The 17085-nt window shown below is 48.5% G+C and overlaps 1 protein-coding gene across 1 annotated transcript in view; it reads left to right on the forward strand.

The window, feature by feature from the left end:
- Nucleotides 1-7343: 7343 nt before the first annotated feature.
- The window catches only part of LOC119448807 (solute carrier organic anion transporter family member 4A1-like), a 154771-nt gene continuing 145029 nt past the window's right edge, over nt 7344-17085 (forward strand). Inside the window, exons 1-3 of the mRNA XM_049665893.1 lie at nt 7344-7465; nt 8852-8951; nt 16568-16689. Coding sequence (XP_049521850.1) covers nt 7354-7465; nt 8852-8951; nt 16568-16689 — 334 coding nt within the window. The 5' untranslated portion in view covers nt 7344-7353. The remainder of the gene's footprint in view (nt 7466-8851; nt 8952-16567; nt 16690-17085) is intronic.

Raw genomic sequence — 17085 nt, forward strand, 5'->3', positions numbered from 1 at the left:
GGTCGCGTTCCAACACAGTCGCGCTTAGCGATCTGATTAGCTGCGCGGAGAGTGCGACAGTGTTGGCCTTTCTAGACGTGCGCGCAACACAGGGTCAATAGCGGCACGCTTCGCGTGAGCACGGGCCGGCACGGCAGCAACAGCGGGTAGCCGAGAAGCGCTGAGTCGCGGCTAAGGCCCGTCCACGTTACGGGCACGGTAACTCGCCGCACGCCGTCCGCCATTCGCGGGCCGCCGTTCGACGGCGGTTTTGCTCGCGAACGGCGAGATTTCCTTGCCGTAGAGAGGATGAGACCAGGACTCATTTGTGCTGCAGCCTCACCGCCGCTGATCGCTCGACGGCACCGATGTCGTCGCTAGGCCTTTTCCGGTTCCCTTCAAAGCTAAAGCGGAGGCGCTTCGGAATGAATTACCGACGCTCACGAGTCGCAATATTTTTTTATCATTGTTGTCGCTCTTCGCAATAATTGTACACAAAGAAGAAAAATACGCGGATATTAGGAGCGCCGTCGGCTGTGATGCGAGCACAGCCGAGCCGGTCGTCTCCCGTCGGTAGCCGTGCTCTGCAGCTGAGCTCGACAAGTATCGGAGCTCTCGTTCATGTTAAACGTTTGACAGCGGATATTGTTTTTCATAAAATGTACAATTTATGCATCGCTTTATATAGCGGAAATAATTTTGCTTGGAACAGAAGCTGCAGCCGATGTTTTTGTCGCCGGCGGCGGAGGCGCGCCACTTCACGCGTCGTCGATTGGCCCGTCGATCGCGCAGCGGGCGGTGCGCCTGCCGTATACTTTAGACACCTCTCGCGCGGCAGACATTCTACGGCACTGGAGGTTGGTTCGCCGTCGGTATATTTGCCGCTAGTGCGGACGTGCTTTAACCGGAAGTGGACAGCGTTTTGAGAACCACGTTGGCGACGAGGAATGACACGTGACATTTGGAGGAGCACTCGGCGAGAAGATGAGACCAGCCGACGAGGAAAGTAGCGAAGGGAAGAGCGAAACGAGCGAGGGCCGTGTTTCGATCATCAAACGCGTGTAACTCCGCTATTACGGCACCATTTCGAAACATTATCGCGGCTACGTGTTCGTTGTAGACTTGTGCACAACTGCAACAGCAAAACTAAATTTCGACCTCTGGATGGTTTAGGGGCCCTTTAAAAGAGTCCGAACTGGATCTAGTTTGACGTGATAGTTCAGCGGAAACCCGCTAGGTGGAGAGAAGTAATTAAAGGGAAAAAGAGACATCCACCCAAATGTAGCAGTTGCTAGAAAGGAAACCCGTACGGGTTCCTCGAAAGAAAGCCTCGCTGTTGAAGAAAAATTCTTCCTAATCCGGGACTCGAACCCGGGACCACCGCCTTTCCGGGGCAGCCGCTCTACCATCTGAGCTAACGAGGCGGCTAGCAGATGGCAGGGCGAAGTCGAATTTGTAAACAACTCGAAGCAAAGGCAAGTGTTTGACGTAATAGTTCAGCGGAAACCCGCTATAGTACGGATTCGTAGCTAAAAAACAATGCGAAATAAAACCAGGACAAAAAAGACGACGCTCGTCTTGTGTCGTCTTTCTTGTCCTGGTGCGTTACCGTTTCTCAACCGAGCCTTTGGTTACGCAATCCATCTGTATAGGCCGAATCCCCGTTAGTACGCTCTCGTTTTAATGCTTCCAAAGGTTAATATTTCATTTCATTGCTTAAAACACTACAAAATGGCGGGGTTAACAGTATGTTTAAGCAAATAAAGTTAACGGGAATTGGTGAAAGTAGGATGGGTCTGTTTTTCCACTAAGTAAATTTTGTGCTTCACAAGTGAACATAAAATTCATCATCTTCGCTTCTCCCTCCTTGTTCACGATACTGTCTCAACGTGCGGTGACGGCTCAGAAGTTGTTCAGAATGTCACAATGAAGCCCATCTGACACTGGCTGAAGTATGTGACGGTGTGAGGGAGCTATACCTGGAAAATAGAACAGCTGTGATTGAAATTTCCTGACTGATATGTGCTCTGTGGCTAACTGAATCACGCTTGTGAAGCCATGGCTTGTCCTGCTCACATGACGTGTAATGAGGGCAATGCGCCGCAGCTCTTCCGAGCTGCGGCCTGCGTTCAATCAGAGTCCTGAATGATTTTTGTTCTCACAAGAGATGAAGCTACGTTTTGTCTATCCTCTCCGCGAGCGGATGATGCGTCATCATCATTCAGTGTATTTTTATGTCCACTGCAGGAGGGAGGCCTCTCCGAGCGATCTCCAATTACTCCCGTCTTGCGCTAGCTGATTCCAACTTGCGCCTGCAAATTTCCTAATTTCATTACCCCACCAAATTTTCTGCGGTCCTCGACTGTGCTTTCCTTCCCTTGGCACCGACTCTGTAACTCTATAATGGTCCACCGGTTATCCGCCCTACCCGTTACATGGCCTGCCCTATGGTGTGTAGGCGTCGGAAGTTTGTCAAGCAGACCTTGTGGCCAAAAACGACATGCATAGATTTCTCGGACATGCATGGAGTCTGAGGTGGTCGTCGCAAAGATTTACAACAATAGCAAACATTAGTGAATACACGTGCTAATGAACCGTATCTATACGTGTTCGGCGAAGTCGTGAAACAAATAGTTCGATCTCACTCTCACTGATAATTCAAGTGCTGAGAACACTGTAGGAGGTGGAAGTTTATGGTTTATGTCGTCATAAGACCATTCTACCGTTGGTCCTGGCATGCACTACGGCGTAGAGCAAGAAGAGACTTGTTTACTAACCTCTCCTCCTTTATTATGCTTTGCAAAAGTGGATTGTACCTTTTTCAATTTTAGCTTTAATATGGTGTTGCGAGGCGAGGCACATTTTTTTCCCCTCTTTTCTTTCTCAATAGCTATGACTGTCTCTGCGTCTCGGTCTGTGATAATAGCTTGGAACGAAACTTCTCCAAGTCTACGCTGTAAAACGGCAAGCCTAGTGAGTGTATTGCCTTCGAAATTTTCCAGTGTGCGAAAAAACAATGAGCAAATTATGCGACGAAAATAGGCGAGAAACTAGAGCACGATCTCCGCAAATTACCATTGCCGGTGACCAACAATGCTGAAGGCATTCTAACGAGTGTTTATCGTGTTTTCTCGCCCCGTGCCACACGACAACTAAATTAACATTAAATATCATGCAACCGCATACCTTCAAAAGTGTGACAATTTCTTTGCTCACTGAACCATTTCTGTGCTGCGCTGTTGTTCCGAATTCTGGCCAAATTTTCTAAAATACTTTCATAGTAGGCTCCTGTTGCCAACATGTTTTACTTATTACACCTGATTGCGCTGCCCCACGGATTGGGTGCTGCCATCTACTAGAAGCATGACAAAACACCGAGACTAAATCGGCTCGTCAATGGCACTGCTGGAAAATGAAAAGTACCGTCGAATATCAACGATCGGCCTTGGCCGTTTTTACGAGAAACGCGTGGACGACCCGAGCACGTCCATGGCACGGAAGGGGTTGTGCCTCAAGGGTCACATCAAAGGGACACTGCATGAAATGTGGGCACAAAAAGGACAGAATTGATGGCAGTGGTGTTTATGATATAGATGAGTCTGCTTTCTCTATACGCGTAGGACACCACCTGTATAGACGCCATTGATGGTCACCTAGCGGGCGCGTTCGAAAGTACAATCGAAATGCAGTAGCAAACGACAACACTTTGCAGCAAGGATGGCTGAAGTTCGCGGCTGCGATTCCCCCCCCCCCCCCCCCTTTTTTTTTTTTTTTCGTGTGCCAGACCGCTACTTCAGTGGTGACGGCTGCAGGAAAAGCGTGGGCCTCCGTAAGAGTGGACATGTACATGATGTTGCCGGAGTTTGGGACAACTGAATCGGCATACGTGCCAGGAGTGTCCGGCAGACAAGCGCAACGATGCCCAATTATTCGAAGTGGAGCTCCTGTTTTAGAAGCCGCTTCGTGTTGACTAAATGCAAAATCTCTATCGCTTTGTTTTTAATTAAATACCTTTGCCGTAATACTGTTTCTGTATAATGTTATCCCTAAGACGACTTCAAGGCGAAAGCCCAAGTGCCGATGCATTAAAGACAGACACATGACATACACATTCACCTTGATTCGCTTAGTCTATTTCGCTTTGTTATCTCTCCTTATTCTCTTACACATCCCCTTAATTTGTTTAGTCATCCCGCTTAATTCTTTTAATCTACTTCGCTGAGACATCCCTCTTAATTCGCTGAGTAATCCTCTTAATTCGCTTGCTCTTCCTCTTCATTCACTTACTCATTATCTTAATTCGCCTAGTCATTCAAATTCATTAGGTCATCCATATTAATTCACCTACTCATCCCCTTAATTCGCTTAGTCTACTTTGCTTAGTAATCCCTCGTAATTCGATTTCTCATCCTCTTAATTTGCTTACTTCTCCTCTTAATTTGCTGAGTTTTTCTCTTAATTTGCTTACGCATCCTCTTAATTCTATTAGTCTACTTCGCTTAATATCCTCTTAATTCGCTTTATCATCCATCTAGCTTGCTTACGGTAGTATGAGTGCTTACGGCGGTATGAGCCATTGATGATGATAGTGTGTGTAGCTTTCGTGTCGTCGACGCGTTTTCACTCAAGGACAGTGAAGGTCGACTGACGATGAGACATACTTATAAGGCTTTCGCCTTCAAATTAGCACGCGTCGTTGGTGAAGACTTATATTTCGAACGACTCCGCACGCCGTGATGCTGGCACGCATTGCATGCAGTGATCTTGCTACCGATGAATACACGTGGTATCCCCGAATAAGTGCCATAAAAGTCGCCTCAAGAAGATCATTTGCGAATATGTAAATGGAAATGTGTGCACTAGTCCACGCAATCGCCAAACACACGGTTGAGTAAAACGCGAGTTAGCGCTGCACTTTCTCGCTGCAGTTAACGCAATTTGAAATTTCTTTAGTTACCTGCTAGGAAACTTTTGAATGTTTTTTCGAATGTTACGCAAAAGAGAAGTCACATGAAATATTTGAAGGCGAAGCAGTGCCACCTAAAGTAGATAGGCGCTGGCGGAAATGCCTGGTTTAGTCTTTTATGGCTTAGGCATTCCACTCCTACGCCGCAAGAGATAATAAGAATAAATTGAATTGAGTGCGAAATGCACACGCAGATGAGGCACTCGGCTGTGAAGCAAATGAAACGGTCTGCTTGGTAAGTCTGCTCAGACAGCATCTACATGGAATGACTTCGAAAACATGACACGCATTCTCAGCGAAAATCGAACGTCAATGCCATATGCAGTAGCTAACATCAATCCTTGCCCTGAGCTACTTCTTTTCTAAAACATTTTTCAAGCAACCACAATATTGAAGACGTCGTCGGCCGGAAAGAATAAAGCTGTTAAAGAAGCAGTTGCCTGCACTCATTCAGATAAAACACTGCATCATTTGAGTTTGCGTCATTATCGTAGTTACAGTCATTTGCGTAATTTGAGTCAACCTCGTACTTAAAAATATCAACAACAGTTCTGTAGGAAACAACTATCAACAGTTCAACAAGCGCGAAGCCACGTACAAAAGGGCCAGGAATCGTGAAATGCGTGACAGTTGGTGCGACAATTTAACGGGCTGCACACAACCAACAATATCACTCTTTGTAATCCTCTGCAGCTACAACACGACACACTCGCACAGTCGGGCACCTTAGAGCAACACCCTAAAGAAGCGGCAAACGGTAGAAGTGGCAAGCGGTATTCGGAACATAAGCGAAGTGACTTTAACCCACTTACTACACTGCGGACAAACCAAACCAAAACATGGGTAGGCCGTGATAAACTTCATCGCTTACCCGTAAACGTGACCTGCCGTGGTTGCTTAGGGGCTATGGTGTTGTGCTGCTAAGCACGAAGTCGCGGGATCAAATCCCGACCACGGTGGCCGGATTCTTATGGGATCGAAATGCGAAAACACCCATGTGCTTAGATTTACACGCAGGTAGGTGCACGTTAAAGAATCCCAGGTGGTCCGAATTATTCCGGAGTCCCCCACTATCGGCGTGTCTCATAATCAGGTAACGGTTTTGGCAGGAAAAACACCATAATTTAATTTAAGTACCCGTAAACATGATTGTGCATTAAATACTGAGATCGCGGTGGAAGAACAGACAGGTGTCTGAACGGCGCTGTCTGTTTGCCGAACGAGCCGACTACAACTTTGTTCGGACTTCCTCCCTTTGCCGGCAGGAGCGCTGCAGTGTTGGGGGGGGGGGGGGGTCGTCATTTACTGTCGTCTGCTACCCTAGCCCGTCACAGGAAAAGTGTAATGCCTTGTATCTGCACAAAGATGCGAAATATCCGAAGACATTTAATCGTTAAAATAGTTTCGTAGCTTCAAGCGATCAGGAACAATTGGAAAAAAAATTTGCGTAGCTTGCACTGGAGGCGCAATGCTAAAGAGACAGCGGAGCTGATGGGCACCTGGCTTGTCCTGGCTTTTGTGCTAGGCTAAGTACTACCAAGTCATCCCCAGCATGTTCCGGAACTTCTTGATTATCAATTCATTATCGATTAGCTATTGATTGGCTATCGATTGGCTATCGCAAGGTATTGCCCACGTATCTGGGCTAGGCTAAGCACTACCAAGTCATCCCCTCGGGACATGGGATGGGCTGTAAAAAGCCAGCAGAAGGCGAAGTCGGTCGTTTCCGCCGTTGACACTGGACGCAAGAAGCGACGTACTTGGTCACGAAGGTAGACATGTCTGGCCAAAAGAAACGGCTCTTAACGCGGTGGTATGTTTTGTGGAAACCCATGCAAGTGGCCAGCAGATGGGTCGTCGTGAAAGGCCGACGTGGCTTTGGAGCACGGAAATGACGATAGTGCACGCGAGAAGCATGCACACTTTATCGGGATAAAGGGCGTGACCTAATTCCGGTGTTAGGATATGTGTTTGGGCTGAGGAAATTTTTCATATGCCATAAATGTCGATTCTTGGAAGCGGTGGTAGGAAACGCCTTCCCCTAAGGGCGACCGTGAAGCCTGTAGTGAGTTTATATCGCCTGTTTAACCGTTTGACTCTCGCAAGTCGTCACATAGCTCCCTTTTCTTTCTTTCCTCCTTTCTTTTCTTCTTTCTTTCTTTCTGTCTTATTCTCATCTGTCTGTTTATGCCTAGCTTCCACTAAGCCCCAAATTCTAAGCCCCATCCTAAATCCCATTAAGCCCCAAAACCTCAAAGCAACACTTTATTGTTGTCTAGAACATTTTCCTGCTTTTCGCTTTGCTACTGACGAGAACAAATCTACCCTGCACGCTCCAAGAGTCAGAAGTCTTAAAGAGTCTCAAACTGTAGCGGCCAATTCCACGCGCCTGCAGGAACTTCCGGTACATGTTGATGGCCGGACAGCTCATCAGCGGCTTCGGTGCCACGCCCATCAACACAGTGACCATCGCCTACCTGGACGAGAACCTGCCCAAGAGGAAGTCCAGCCTCTACATTGGTGCGTGCTTTTACCGTGGAGCTTGTTTCCTCTATACTACTGATAACATCAAACACACCCCACTCTGGTTTCTTCGTGAATTGCTGTTCTGCACGAGGATTAGTTTATACCTGAACAGCGAGTTACGACTACCGCGTGACGGGAGATGATACACCGTAGGAAGGTGAGAAGAATTCAGCTCCTGCCATCGTCTTCTCTTCGTGTGTTGCCTCCCGTTACGTGCTGGTCGCAATAAACCAAGGAAGCAGACATCAGTTGCGCTACTCCGCGTAATGATCAGTCTCTAGTTCACGGCCTAAAATATTTACCTTTGTGTAACTTTCTACTCGTTAAAACAACACGTGCTTTCCTAAACGTCGTAAAAAAATCAATCCTAATTAGTACCGCCACATATAAAAGTCTCAACAGGTGCGACTCAGTTTCCAGGACAGCGTGATCGGTTCTGAAATTGCACTGTATCTTACTTTCTTTCCCTTCCCTTCCTTATTCATTTCCTTTTTCTTTTCTGCCCGCTTACTACACATTGCGATATGAATACAACTCAAGCTTTGGAATTCAAATTTCAGGTGGCTCCATGTAGTATCTCTTGTAGGCGGCACCGTGCCTAAACAGCCGTTATTTCTGCTTCCATACCAGTTGGCCATGTCAGTCATCACTGTCGAAAGGCTGGCATGCACGCAGAAAAATATTAGGCAAGGCAAAAAGCCATGGCGCTTGCGAAACCTCAGTGTGACTCGCATTCCCGCGAAAGGGCAACGTTCAGCACACAGCTTACTCGAGTTCAAGTAAGTTGCTGCAGCATTAAATACGGGTTCATGGAAGTTTCTGCCCGCGCCGTACGTATGCAACGTCTTTCGCAGATCGTGGAGACTTCTGTACTATTCATTATGAGTGGAGGCAGCGCTTTAGCACATTTCCTAGCGACCGCAAGATGCGGTGTTGGCCTTACTGTGTGAATTCATGCGCAAGATCAGGACCCTTGAAGATTGGGATCCTAGATATTTTTTTCTTGGCACTGTTTTTTTGTTATCGAATAAACTTATACGGGGCTTCAACTTACAGCCATGCAAATGCATAGTTGGTTAGAACAGTTAGAATGGCTGCTTCAAAAATAAGAAACCTCGTGGAAGGGTCAGACCCTCTTTGGTCGCCTTATGGTATAATCACCGCAACTTGTAGGCAGCTCAGCAGTCTTACCATATTAGTCTTACGAAAGCCCTCGTTGCACATTGCTCTGTGTCCCCACATGAAGAGCCGCTGTAGAACACAAATAGGCTGACTGCCTAGTGACTGTCTAGGACATGTCTACTGGCGCCCACCTAGCATGCCGCGGAGTCCGTGATTTCCATGGTGGCTCAATAGTTGCTGGTCGCTGATTGCGTGCAGGCATCTTCAACAGTATGACGATCATCGGACCTTCTATTGGCTTCATTGTGGGCGGCTACACGCTCACCTACTACGTCGATATAACTACTGACGTCTCCAAGTAAGTACTCGCCCTCAGCGACACAGGCATAGCGCGTAGTTGTCGAATTTACTTGATGCGATATTGCAAAAAAATAAAAACATCACGCGACAATCTACTGCTATGAAGGTGGATTACCAGCGCAGCAGTTTAGCACACGACATAGAGGTGACACAGAATTTAGATCAAAGGTGTGAGCCCGTTTTATTTCTCTTTAGCCGCGACTGCGGTCAGCCCGAAAAAAAAAAACACCGCACGCACGCACATTTTTATTTTGTTCGGCGGTCTTGATCGGTGGCATACATTTGCGTGGAACCGCCACCTCGGAAGCCAGAGGAAACTAGACACGCGCGACAGGACCGCCACCCCGGGAGAGCGGAAGGAAACTAGGCACGAAAGTGCTTGGAACGACGACAAAGAGAGGGTGTTACGAGCGTACATATGGCCGACGCGGGTCGCACAGCGGCAAATTTTTGAGAAACCCTTGTTATCTACCTGGGAGTCTATTGAACTTGAAAATGGTGCCTATTAATAAGTAATCTACTGAAAATGCATATCCAAGTGATGAGACGTATACGCTTTTGCATAGAATGAAGCGATTTTGCATCAAAATTCTGGAGCTGAGTGTCGCATGCTAAAATTCGCCCTCATCCTGTGTTCCTGCTCTAAACCAACAAATGACGCTTGTTGCCTGTCATTCAGTGTTGACTGAAGACATGTAGCCAGAAACTTGTAGTCAATGCGGCAACAAATCTGCACACGCAGATTTGTTGCCTACAGGCAACATACCAGAAAAAAATGTTTTCCTGTTTACTTTCGGTATTGAGCACTAATTTTCCGGCTACATGTCTTCGGCAAACGCTGAATGACAGGCAGCAAGCGCCATTTGTTGGTTTAGAGCAGGAACACAGGACGAGGAAGAAGTTTGGCACGCGACACTGTCTTTTGAAAGCAAGCTCAGAAGAGACAAACCCATACAAGATATCCTGCTGCAGTAGATGGTGTATCATACGTGATGTAAAGGAAATGAAATGTACACCTTTGGTTGAGGCACGACAGAGCTTTATGCACAAATTACAAACGAATCCTTAGCTAGCTTCGGGTTAAGTACACTTCCCGTTTTATGCCTGGTGTTTCCCCCTATTGCTGAAAAAGATTACGCAAGCGATCTTTCTTTTCGTTGATTATGCTTATTCTCGGTGTGTGTTGTACATTTCGATAGAAAGTAAACATTTCTTTTGTATTTAAACGTGCCGTCATTAATTGGTTAACGTGCACCCAAAGCACGGTACATAAGCGTTCGTGCATTCCTGCGTTCCTGGTGAGGTAGGTAGGTAGGTACAACTTTATTCGACAATAGGTATCGTTCAAGGGGGGAGGTAGTCTGTCAGGTCATGCCTGACAGCCACCTCCCCGGCTCTGTCCACGGCCCGGAGCTGATCCTCCAGGCTGGTCCCGGCGAGGATATTATTCCATGCCCGGGATGAGGGAGTGGCCATGAGAGAGTGGGGGGGAGGGTCCTTCCGGCAGTCCCAGATAATGTGGTTGAGAGTGGCGATCTGTCCACATAGCTTACAGTGGGGGTCTATTAGCTCCGGGTATATGTAGGAGAGGATCTGGGGGCAAGGAAACGAATGCGTCTGTAGGCGACGCCAGGTCATTTCTTGACACTTGGTCAATTTAGGGTGAGGTGGTGGTCTCGATCGTCTCGTGATTCTATAGTAGGTGGTGATGTCACTGTAGGAGGTCAAAGGTTCCCTATTCGAGTCCTCCAGGTCGGAGGCCTGTCCCGCCGCTCGGTGGACGAATCCTCGAGCATGTTGGTGGGCAGCCTCGTTCCCCGGGTTCCCCGAATGGGCCGGGACCCATACAAGTTCGATGGGGCAAGCGAAAACCTCTGCGTCGTCATCGTCCTCTCCGCTTCCATACTCGGGGGGAAATTGAGAACGAGAAGAGAGAAGGGGGTGAAATTGTCGTAGCGTTGTAGGAGCTACGATGCCACGAGTGAAGTTGCTGAAGCGGCCTTGGAGTCGCTCAGAATTGTGGTGAAGCCTGCCGCTGCTGCAAGTGCGATGGCGACCTCTTCGGCTTCAACTGCGTTGGGGGCTCTCAGCGAGCATGCTGTGCGTAGACGGGACTCGCAGTCCCGGTTGTTGGGAAGAGAGACCACACTGATGGGGAAGTTGTTATTGGTTGGGTATTTGGCGGCATCTACGTAAGCCGCTTCCGGCTTAGACCCGTGAGTTTTATGGAGAGTCCTTGCTCTCGCTTTTCTTCTTTCATCGTGGTGGCCGGCCAACATGTTCTTTGGCATTGGCTTGATGAGGAATTTCCTCCTAATTTCTGGCGGAATCGTGGCAGGGTCATTGCGCGTGGGAGAAACCCTGTGGCCAATGCGGTCCAGGATCCAACGACCCGTCCTGCTTCCTTGAAGCCGGTATATTTGCGCAGTCCTTTGCGCTTCTAGGAGTTCCTCCAGGGTGTTGTGTAGGCCCAAACTGAGGAGGCGTTCTGTTGAGGTATTACGGGGAAGTCCCAGGGCGGTCTTATAAGCCTTGCGTATCAGGCGGTCTAGGCGATCGCGTTCGGTTTGTCGGAGTTGTAGGTATGGCAAAGCGTACGTGAAACGCGGCACGACAAAGGCCTGAATGATCTGGAGTAATTCCTTCTCCTTCATGCCCTGCCTGCGTGCGCTTACCCTGTGTATCAAGCGAGCCGTCTGATTTACCGATATGGCAAGGCGGTCTAGTGTGATATTGTTGTAGAGGTTTTTCTGCACGATGAGGCCAAGTATCCTAATGTGCTCCACTTGGGGTATTGGTGTACCATTAACCAGTACGTTGATAATCGGTAGTGGAGATTTTATTCTTCGTAGGTCGGGAGGTCGGAGGATCATCAATTCAGACTTGCTTTGTGAACACTTGAGGCCTGCGTCACCCACATGTTGGACGACAACGTCCGCGGCCCTCTGGAGGGTCTCCTCTATCTGCCCGTCGGACCCGGTGGTCGTCCATAGCGCGATGTCGTCCGCATAAAGTGTGTGGCGCAGGCCCGGGATTGCATCCAGCTTGTGGGGTAGTGACCTCATTGCGAGGTTGAAGAGAAATGAGGTGCCACGGTCGCCGAGTTTGATCAGCTGGGAAGTGAGGCAGCCCACCGATAGCTCAACCGTTCTGTCGGAGAGAAAGGTACTAATATAATTGTATGTGCGCTCTCCAGGTTGTAGCGCGGCTAGACTGCTGACAATGGAGGAGTGCTTCACGTTGTCGAAGGCCTTGTGAAGGTCGAGTCCCAATAGAGCTTTGGTGTTTTTGCCACTGTCTGGTTTGATGATGTCATGGTGCAGCTGGATGAGGCCATTATGGGTAGAAAGATGTGCACGGAAGCCCAGCATCGTGGGGGGAAGAAGGTTGTGCTCTTCTGCGTAATTTTGTAGGCGACAGAGCACAACGTGCTCCATCAGCTTACCCAGGCAAGAGGTAAGGGAGATGGGTCGGAGGTTGCCGAGCTCGAGTTTCTTGCCCGGTTTCGGAATGAAGGAGACCCTGGCGTGCTTCCACTCTGCAGGTATTTGGCCGGATCTCCAGCATTTATTCATGTATTTGGTGATAGCCCCCACTGATTTCGAGTCGAGGTTGCGGAGCATTTTGTTGGTCACTCCATCTGGACCTGGTGCCGATGTTGTGCGCAGCCTATGGAGTGCCGCGCAAACCTCGGTCTCTGAAAAATCAGCATCGAGTTGGGGGTTAGGGTTTCCCCGGTATTCTGGTAGCGTTGTTCTGGTGTTACTACCGCCATTTAAATTGGCTTGGGTATTGATATAGATATTGGCCAGTTCGTCAAGCAACTCCTCGTCCGAGCCCGGGTATTGGTGAATGATGCGTTCAAGACGTTTTCGGGTCTTGGATTTGGTGCTGTTAGGGTCGAGTAGATGGCGTAATAGATGCCACGTTTTTTGGCGCCCATTTGACCATTCAGACTGCTACATGTTTGTTCCCACTGCTGACGTTCAAGCGTGGTGCCATGAGTTTCAATGTCGCGTTCTAACTTCGCGATTCGTCGTCGGAGTTTCTTATTGTGCCGTTGCCGCCTCCACCTTCGCATGAGGCCTTCTCGTGCCTCCCACATGTGTAGGAGACGAGAATCTGTAGACGCCAGATTCTCCACACTCATTTCCTGCGTTGAGGTTGTGACGTCGCTCTTTAGGGTCTTAATCCATTCTCCGAGGTCAAGAATTGTGTCGGGGGCTGTTTCCCCCCGATACTGGCGGAAATGATCCCATTTGGTTATGCGTGCCGCCGTGCGGGTTCGTTTGTTAGGTGAGGTGAACACTGTTGTGACTAGGATGTTATGGTCACTGCCTACCGTTAATCCAATATTTTCCCACTTGGCTCCCGTCACATTTCTGCCCAGGGTAAGATCGCGTTCCTGGCGAATAAGTGCAATAATTGTTTCGAAGTTGCAGAACGCCTTCATTCTTCAAGGAATGCGAATCCGATTGCATGGTCGACACATTCCCTGGATCGCGGCTTTCGTCCCGCTGTGCCTCTTCTCTTCCCTACTTCACTATAGAGGAATACATTCAACGAGGAAGTATTAATTATTGCGCTATATATCAGGTCATTCTGCATCTGTAAAACGGTCGCGGGAAAAGTGCAACACTTCACGTCCGAGGAACGTTTTAAGTCGGCATAATTTAGAAATCGATCATCTAGCTCGCGCAACCATGCAGACAAACACGGTATCACCGTCTCGGCAGACAACTGGCGAGAATTCGTGAGCGTTCTCTTTGACATGACCTTAGGTGCGTAATACGATCGATAAGACCTAAGTGGAGCAGCAGCTGTATTGGGGGCGAGGAGTTACGGAGTCGACATCTGTCGGAAACGCCTCGCTTGCGTAGTATGAGGGATAACGAGGCGCGCTCCTCATAGGTTTGGCTGTCTGCGCTCAATAAAAAACGCCCCGCGGGAGCCCTCCTGGCCATTTCTGTAAGTACTCTCCAAACGAGGGAAGTTTCTTACTGTCAAAATAATCTTGGGCAAACAGAAAGCGCAGAATAGTTTACAGGCGCAATACGTATACAGTGAACGCCCATTGCACGCGGTTGATGCGATGGAGTCCCCCGAACCAGCTTATTACGTAAAAGATAGACAGTCGCTGAGAGCTCTACACGTGAAATGTGTTTTTATAGAGTGCTGTTCGTACAACCAAATCGAGCTTCACAGAATGAGGTCGCTATCGACAGCTACCGACTGCGCGTGTGCGTGCATGCCCGCGCACGATGTTTCGCTTTCGCTGCGAGCGCGTTTTCGCCCGTACCGTGAGAGTTACGCCGCAGCATATGAACATTTGACAGTACACAAGCAACCATTGTTGCGCGGACGCTATCAGAGCTGTTCAAAAATGATTTCGTTATAAGTAGGTACTTCGACGCTATATGGCGACTCGTGATGTGCCATCGCGGCGGTTTAATCATTTTTGTTTCTTCTAAATTCTTGGACATTTCAATATCGTTATTTCTCAGGTTTCGTCGCACTGTATGTTTATCGGTCTTCTCAGCGAGGAATTTCCCGCTGTTTCTTTTTGTTAATCCAGTATACATTCATTGTATTTTGCTAACACAAACATGACCATATGCCATGTCGTTTTTGAATGTGCTTCTTACGGTTCTCTTTCCATTCTGTTGAACATGCCAGTATTAAATTAAATTATGGGGTCTTACGTGCCAAAACCACGATCTGATTATGAGGCACGCCGTAGTGGGGGACTCCGGAAATTTGGACCACCTGGGGTTCTTTAACGTGCACCTAAATCTAAGTACACGGGTGTTTTTCGCATTTCGCCCCCATCGAAATGCGGCCGCCGTGGCCGGGATTCAATCCCGCGACCTCGTGCTCAGCAGCCCAACACCATAGCCACTGAGCAACCACGGCGGGTACATGCCAGTATCTAGCATAAACAAGTTCATAGACCAAATCTTCGTGACATTAACTGGGCAGCGCGCGCGGCGAGCTTCTCAATGCGTGCTTTCTGCTACTCACCGAGCATCACAGCCCCAACGCCGTAGCAGAAATCTTCCTCGCGGAAGTACTTTCTAGACACCCGAGTTGTAGCCGATGGCTGCTTGGCGGTTCAAAGTTTTGCAATCCGAACTACACGCAGCTTCTTGGCCTTCGGGTACGTGTGAAGGCTGACAGCGGGCTCCGTAGCGTACGCGTCCGACACTGCGGTGCCGAGCAAAACGCTACCATATCGGACGTCTTCAAAGGCAGCCACTACCTAATACAGTGCTTTCAAGTGCTGTCAAGCAGGCGCCCGAAGCGGGAAAACATCCCCACTTAATCAGAACCGTAGCGCAGGTGGGACTAAACTTTCGTTTTCACCTCGCTTCGGCGCTTCCGAAACAGACGACGCGACCGCTGTGCCCACGTGATCCCTCATACCACGTCACGCCGACGGTGGCGCCAGCATTTCCAGCGGTGGAGCTCGCCCCCAATATCTGGCACATAGGAGGGTAATTTTCCGGCCTAGCCTATATATGCGGCAGCCTCTATATATATGATACAACATTTACGTTATATGGCGATTATTAGGGGACGAAGGCTCACGACAGAAAATTGAGGAATGAGAATTCTGACTGAATGTCTACATTTAAGAAAATATTTTGAAATTTTAGGCGCAATGGCATCAGAGTTATACAGGGTGTTTCATGCAACTTGGGCCAAACTTTAAAAATATGCAAATGCCACGCAGCTGGACCGAACCAAGGTAATGTTGTTTGCCGTCGCTTGGAGATACTCAGATTATTTTTGCATTCGGCATAATTAGATAATTAGTCTTAATTAATTAATTGCCTTCTCAATTATTATATTTAGAGGAAACGTGTCAATGAGAAAATTGTAGAGCAACATGCAATACTCCCGATACAGCTTTTTGTTGCTCAATACGTGCTACACACAATTATTTTTCTGAGCGTGAAAGAAGCCCGCGAATACACGCAAGATTGCTGTGCGACTGGCCACTCGCGGCACTTTGCGTGTATTTGCGGGCATCTTTCACGCTCAGAAAAATAATTGTGTGTAGCACGTATTGAGCAACAAAAAGCTGTATCGAGAGTTTCTCATGTTGCTCTACAATTTTCTCATTGACACCTTAATATAATTAAAATAATTGAGAAGTTGAATAATTAAGCCTAATTATGTAATTAGGCGGAATGCAAAAAAATAATCTGACAATGTCCAAGTGACGGCTAATAACATTACCTTGGTTTTGTCCAGCAACGTGAATTTGCATATTTTTAACATTTGGCCCAAGTTAAGTGAAACGCCCTGCATACGAAATGATCGCACCGCTTTAAGGTCACATGGACACACCGCTCACAAAAATAAACTCTCAACATCGTCCTCAATGACGCAGGACGTTTTATCCTCCGACAGGACAGGCGACGCCAGTACTAGCACAATCAGCATCTCTCGAGCAGACGCTCAAGGATGGCCACAAGAGGTTTCCAACGTTACCAGCGAGACCTTTGGGATATAGTAGCTGGTTCGGATAATTTCATTAGAATTAACGTGATTTCGGCAGAGTTTCCCGGCCCGTGTTAGACGCTAACCGTCTCTTTTGCCATTTTACAGCATGGGCCTGAGCGCCAAGAGCCCTGCGTGGGTCGGCGCGTGGTGGCTCGGTTCCCTGTTGACCGCCGTCATGGCCGCCATCCTCGGCGTGATCACCTGCTCTTTCCCTAAGTACCTCCCCGGTAAGAGCGGCCTGCATGTTGGAACACGGATTTACGCTCGCTTACCTCGCAGTATAACACAGGTTTAAAATTCTGGGGTCTTACGTGCCAAAACCACGATACGATTATGAGGCACGCCGTAGTGGGGGACTCCGGGTTGTTTTGACCACCTGGGGTTCTTTAATGTGCACCCAGTGAACAGAACACGGGTGTTTTCGCATTTCGCCCCCATCGAAATGCGACTACTGCGGCCGGGATTCGGTCCCGAAACCTCGGGCTTAGCAGCGCGACACGAAAGCCACTGCACCACTACGGCGGGTAGTAGCAGAGGTGCCTTGAGGCCAAGTTACGCGCAGGTCATTACGCCAACTGCCATAGTTTAGTGCAAACTTGCATTGCAGTAAGTGTGGCCGAAGG

The sequence above is a fragment of the Dermacentor silvarum genome, chromosome 4 (assembly GCF_013339745.2).
Source record: "Dermacentor silvarum isolate Dsil-2018 chromosome 4, BIME_Dsil_1.4, whole genome shotgun sequence".
NCBI lineage: Eukaryota > Metazoa > Arthropoda > Arachnida > Ixodida > Ixodidae > Dermacentor > Dermacentor silvarum.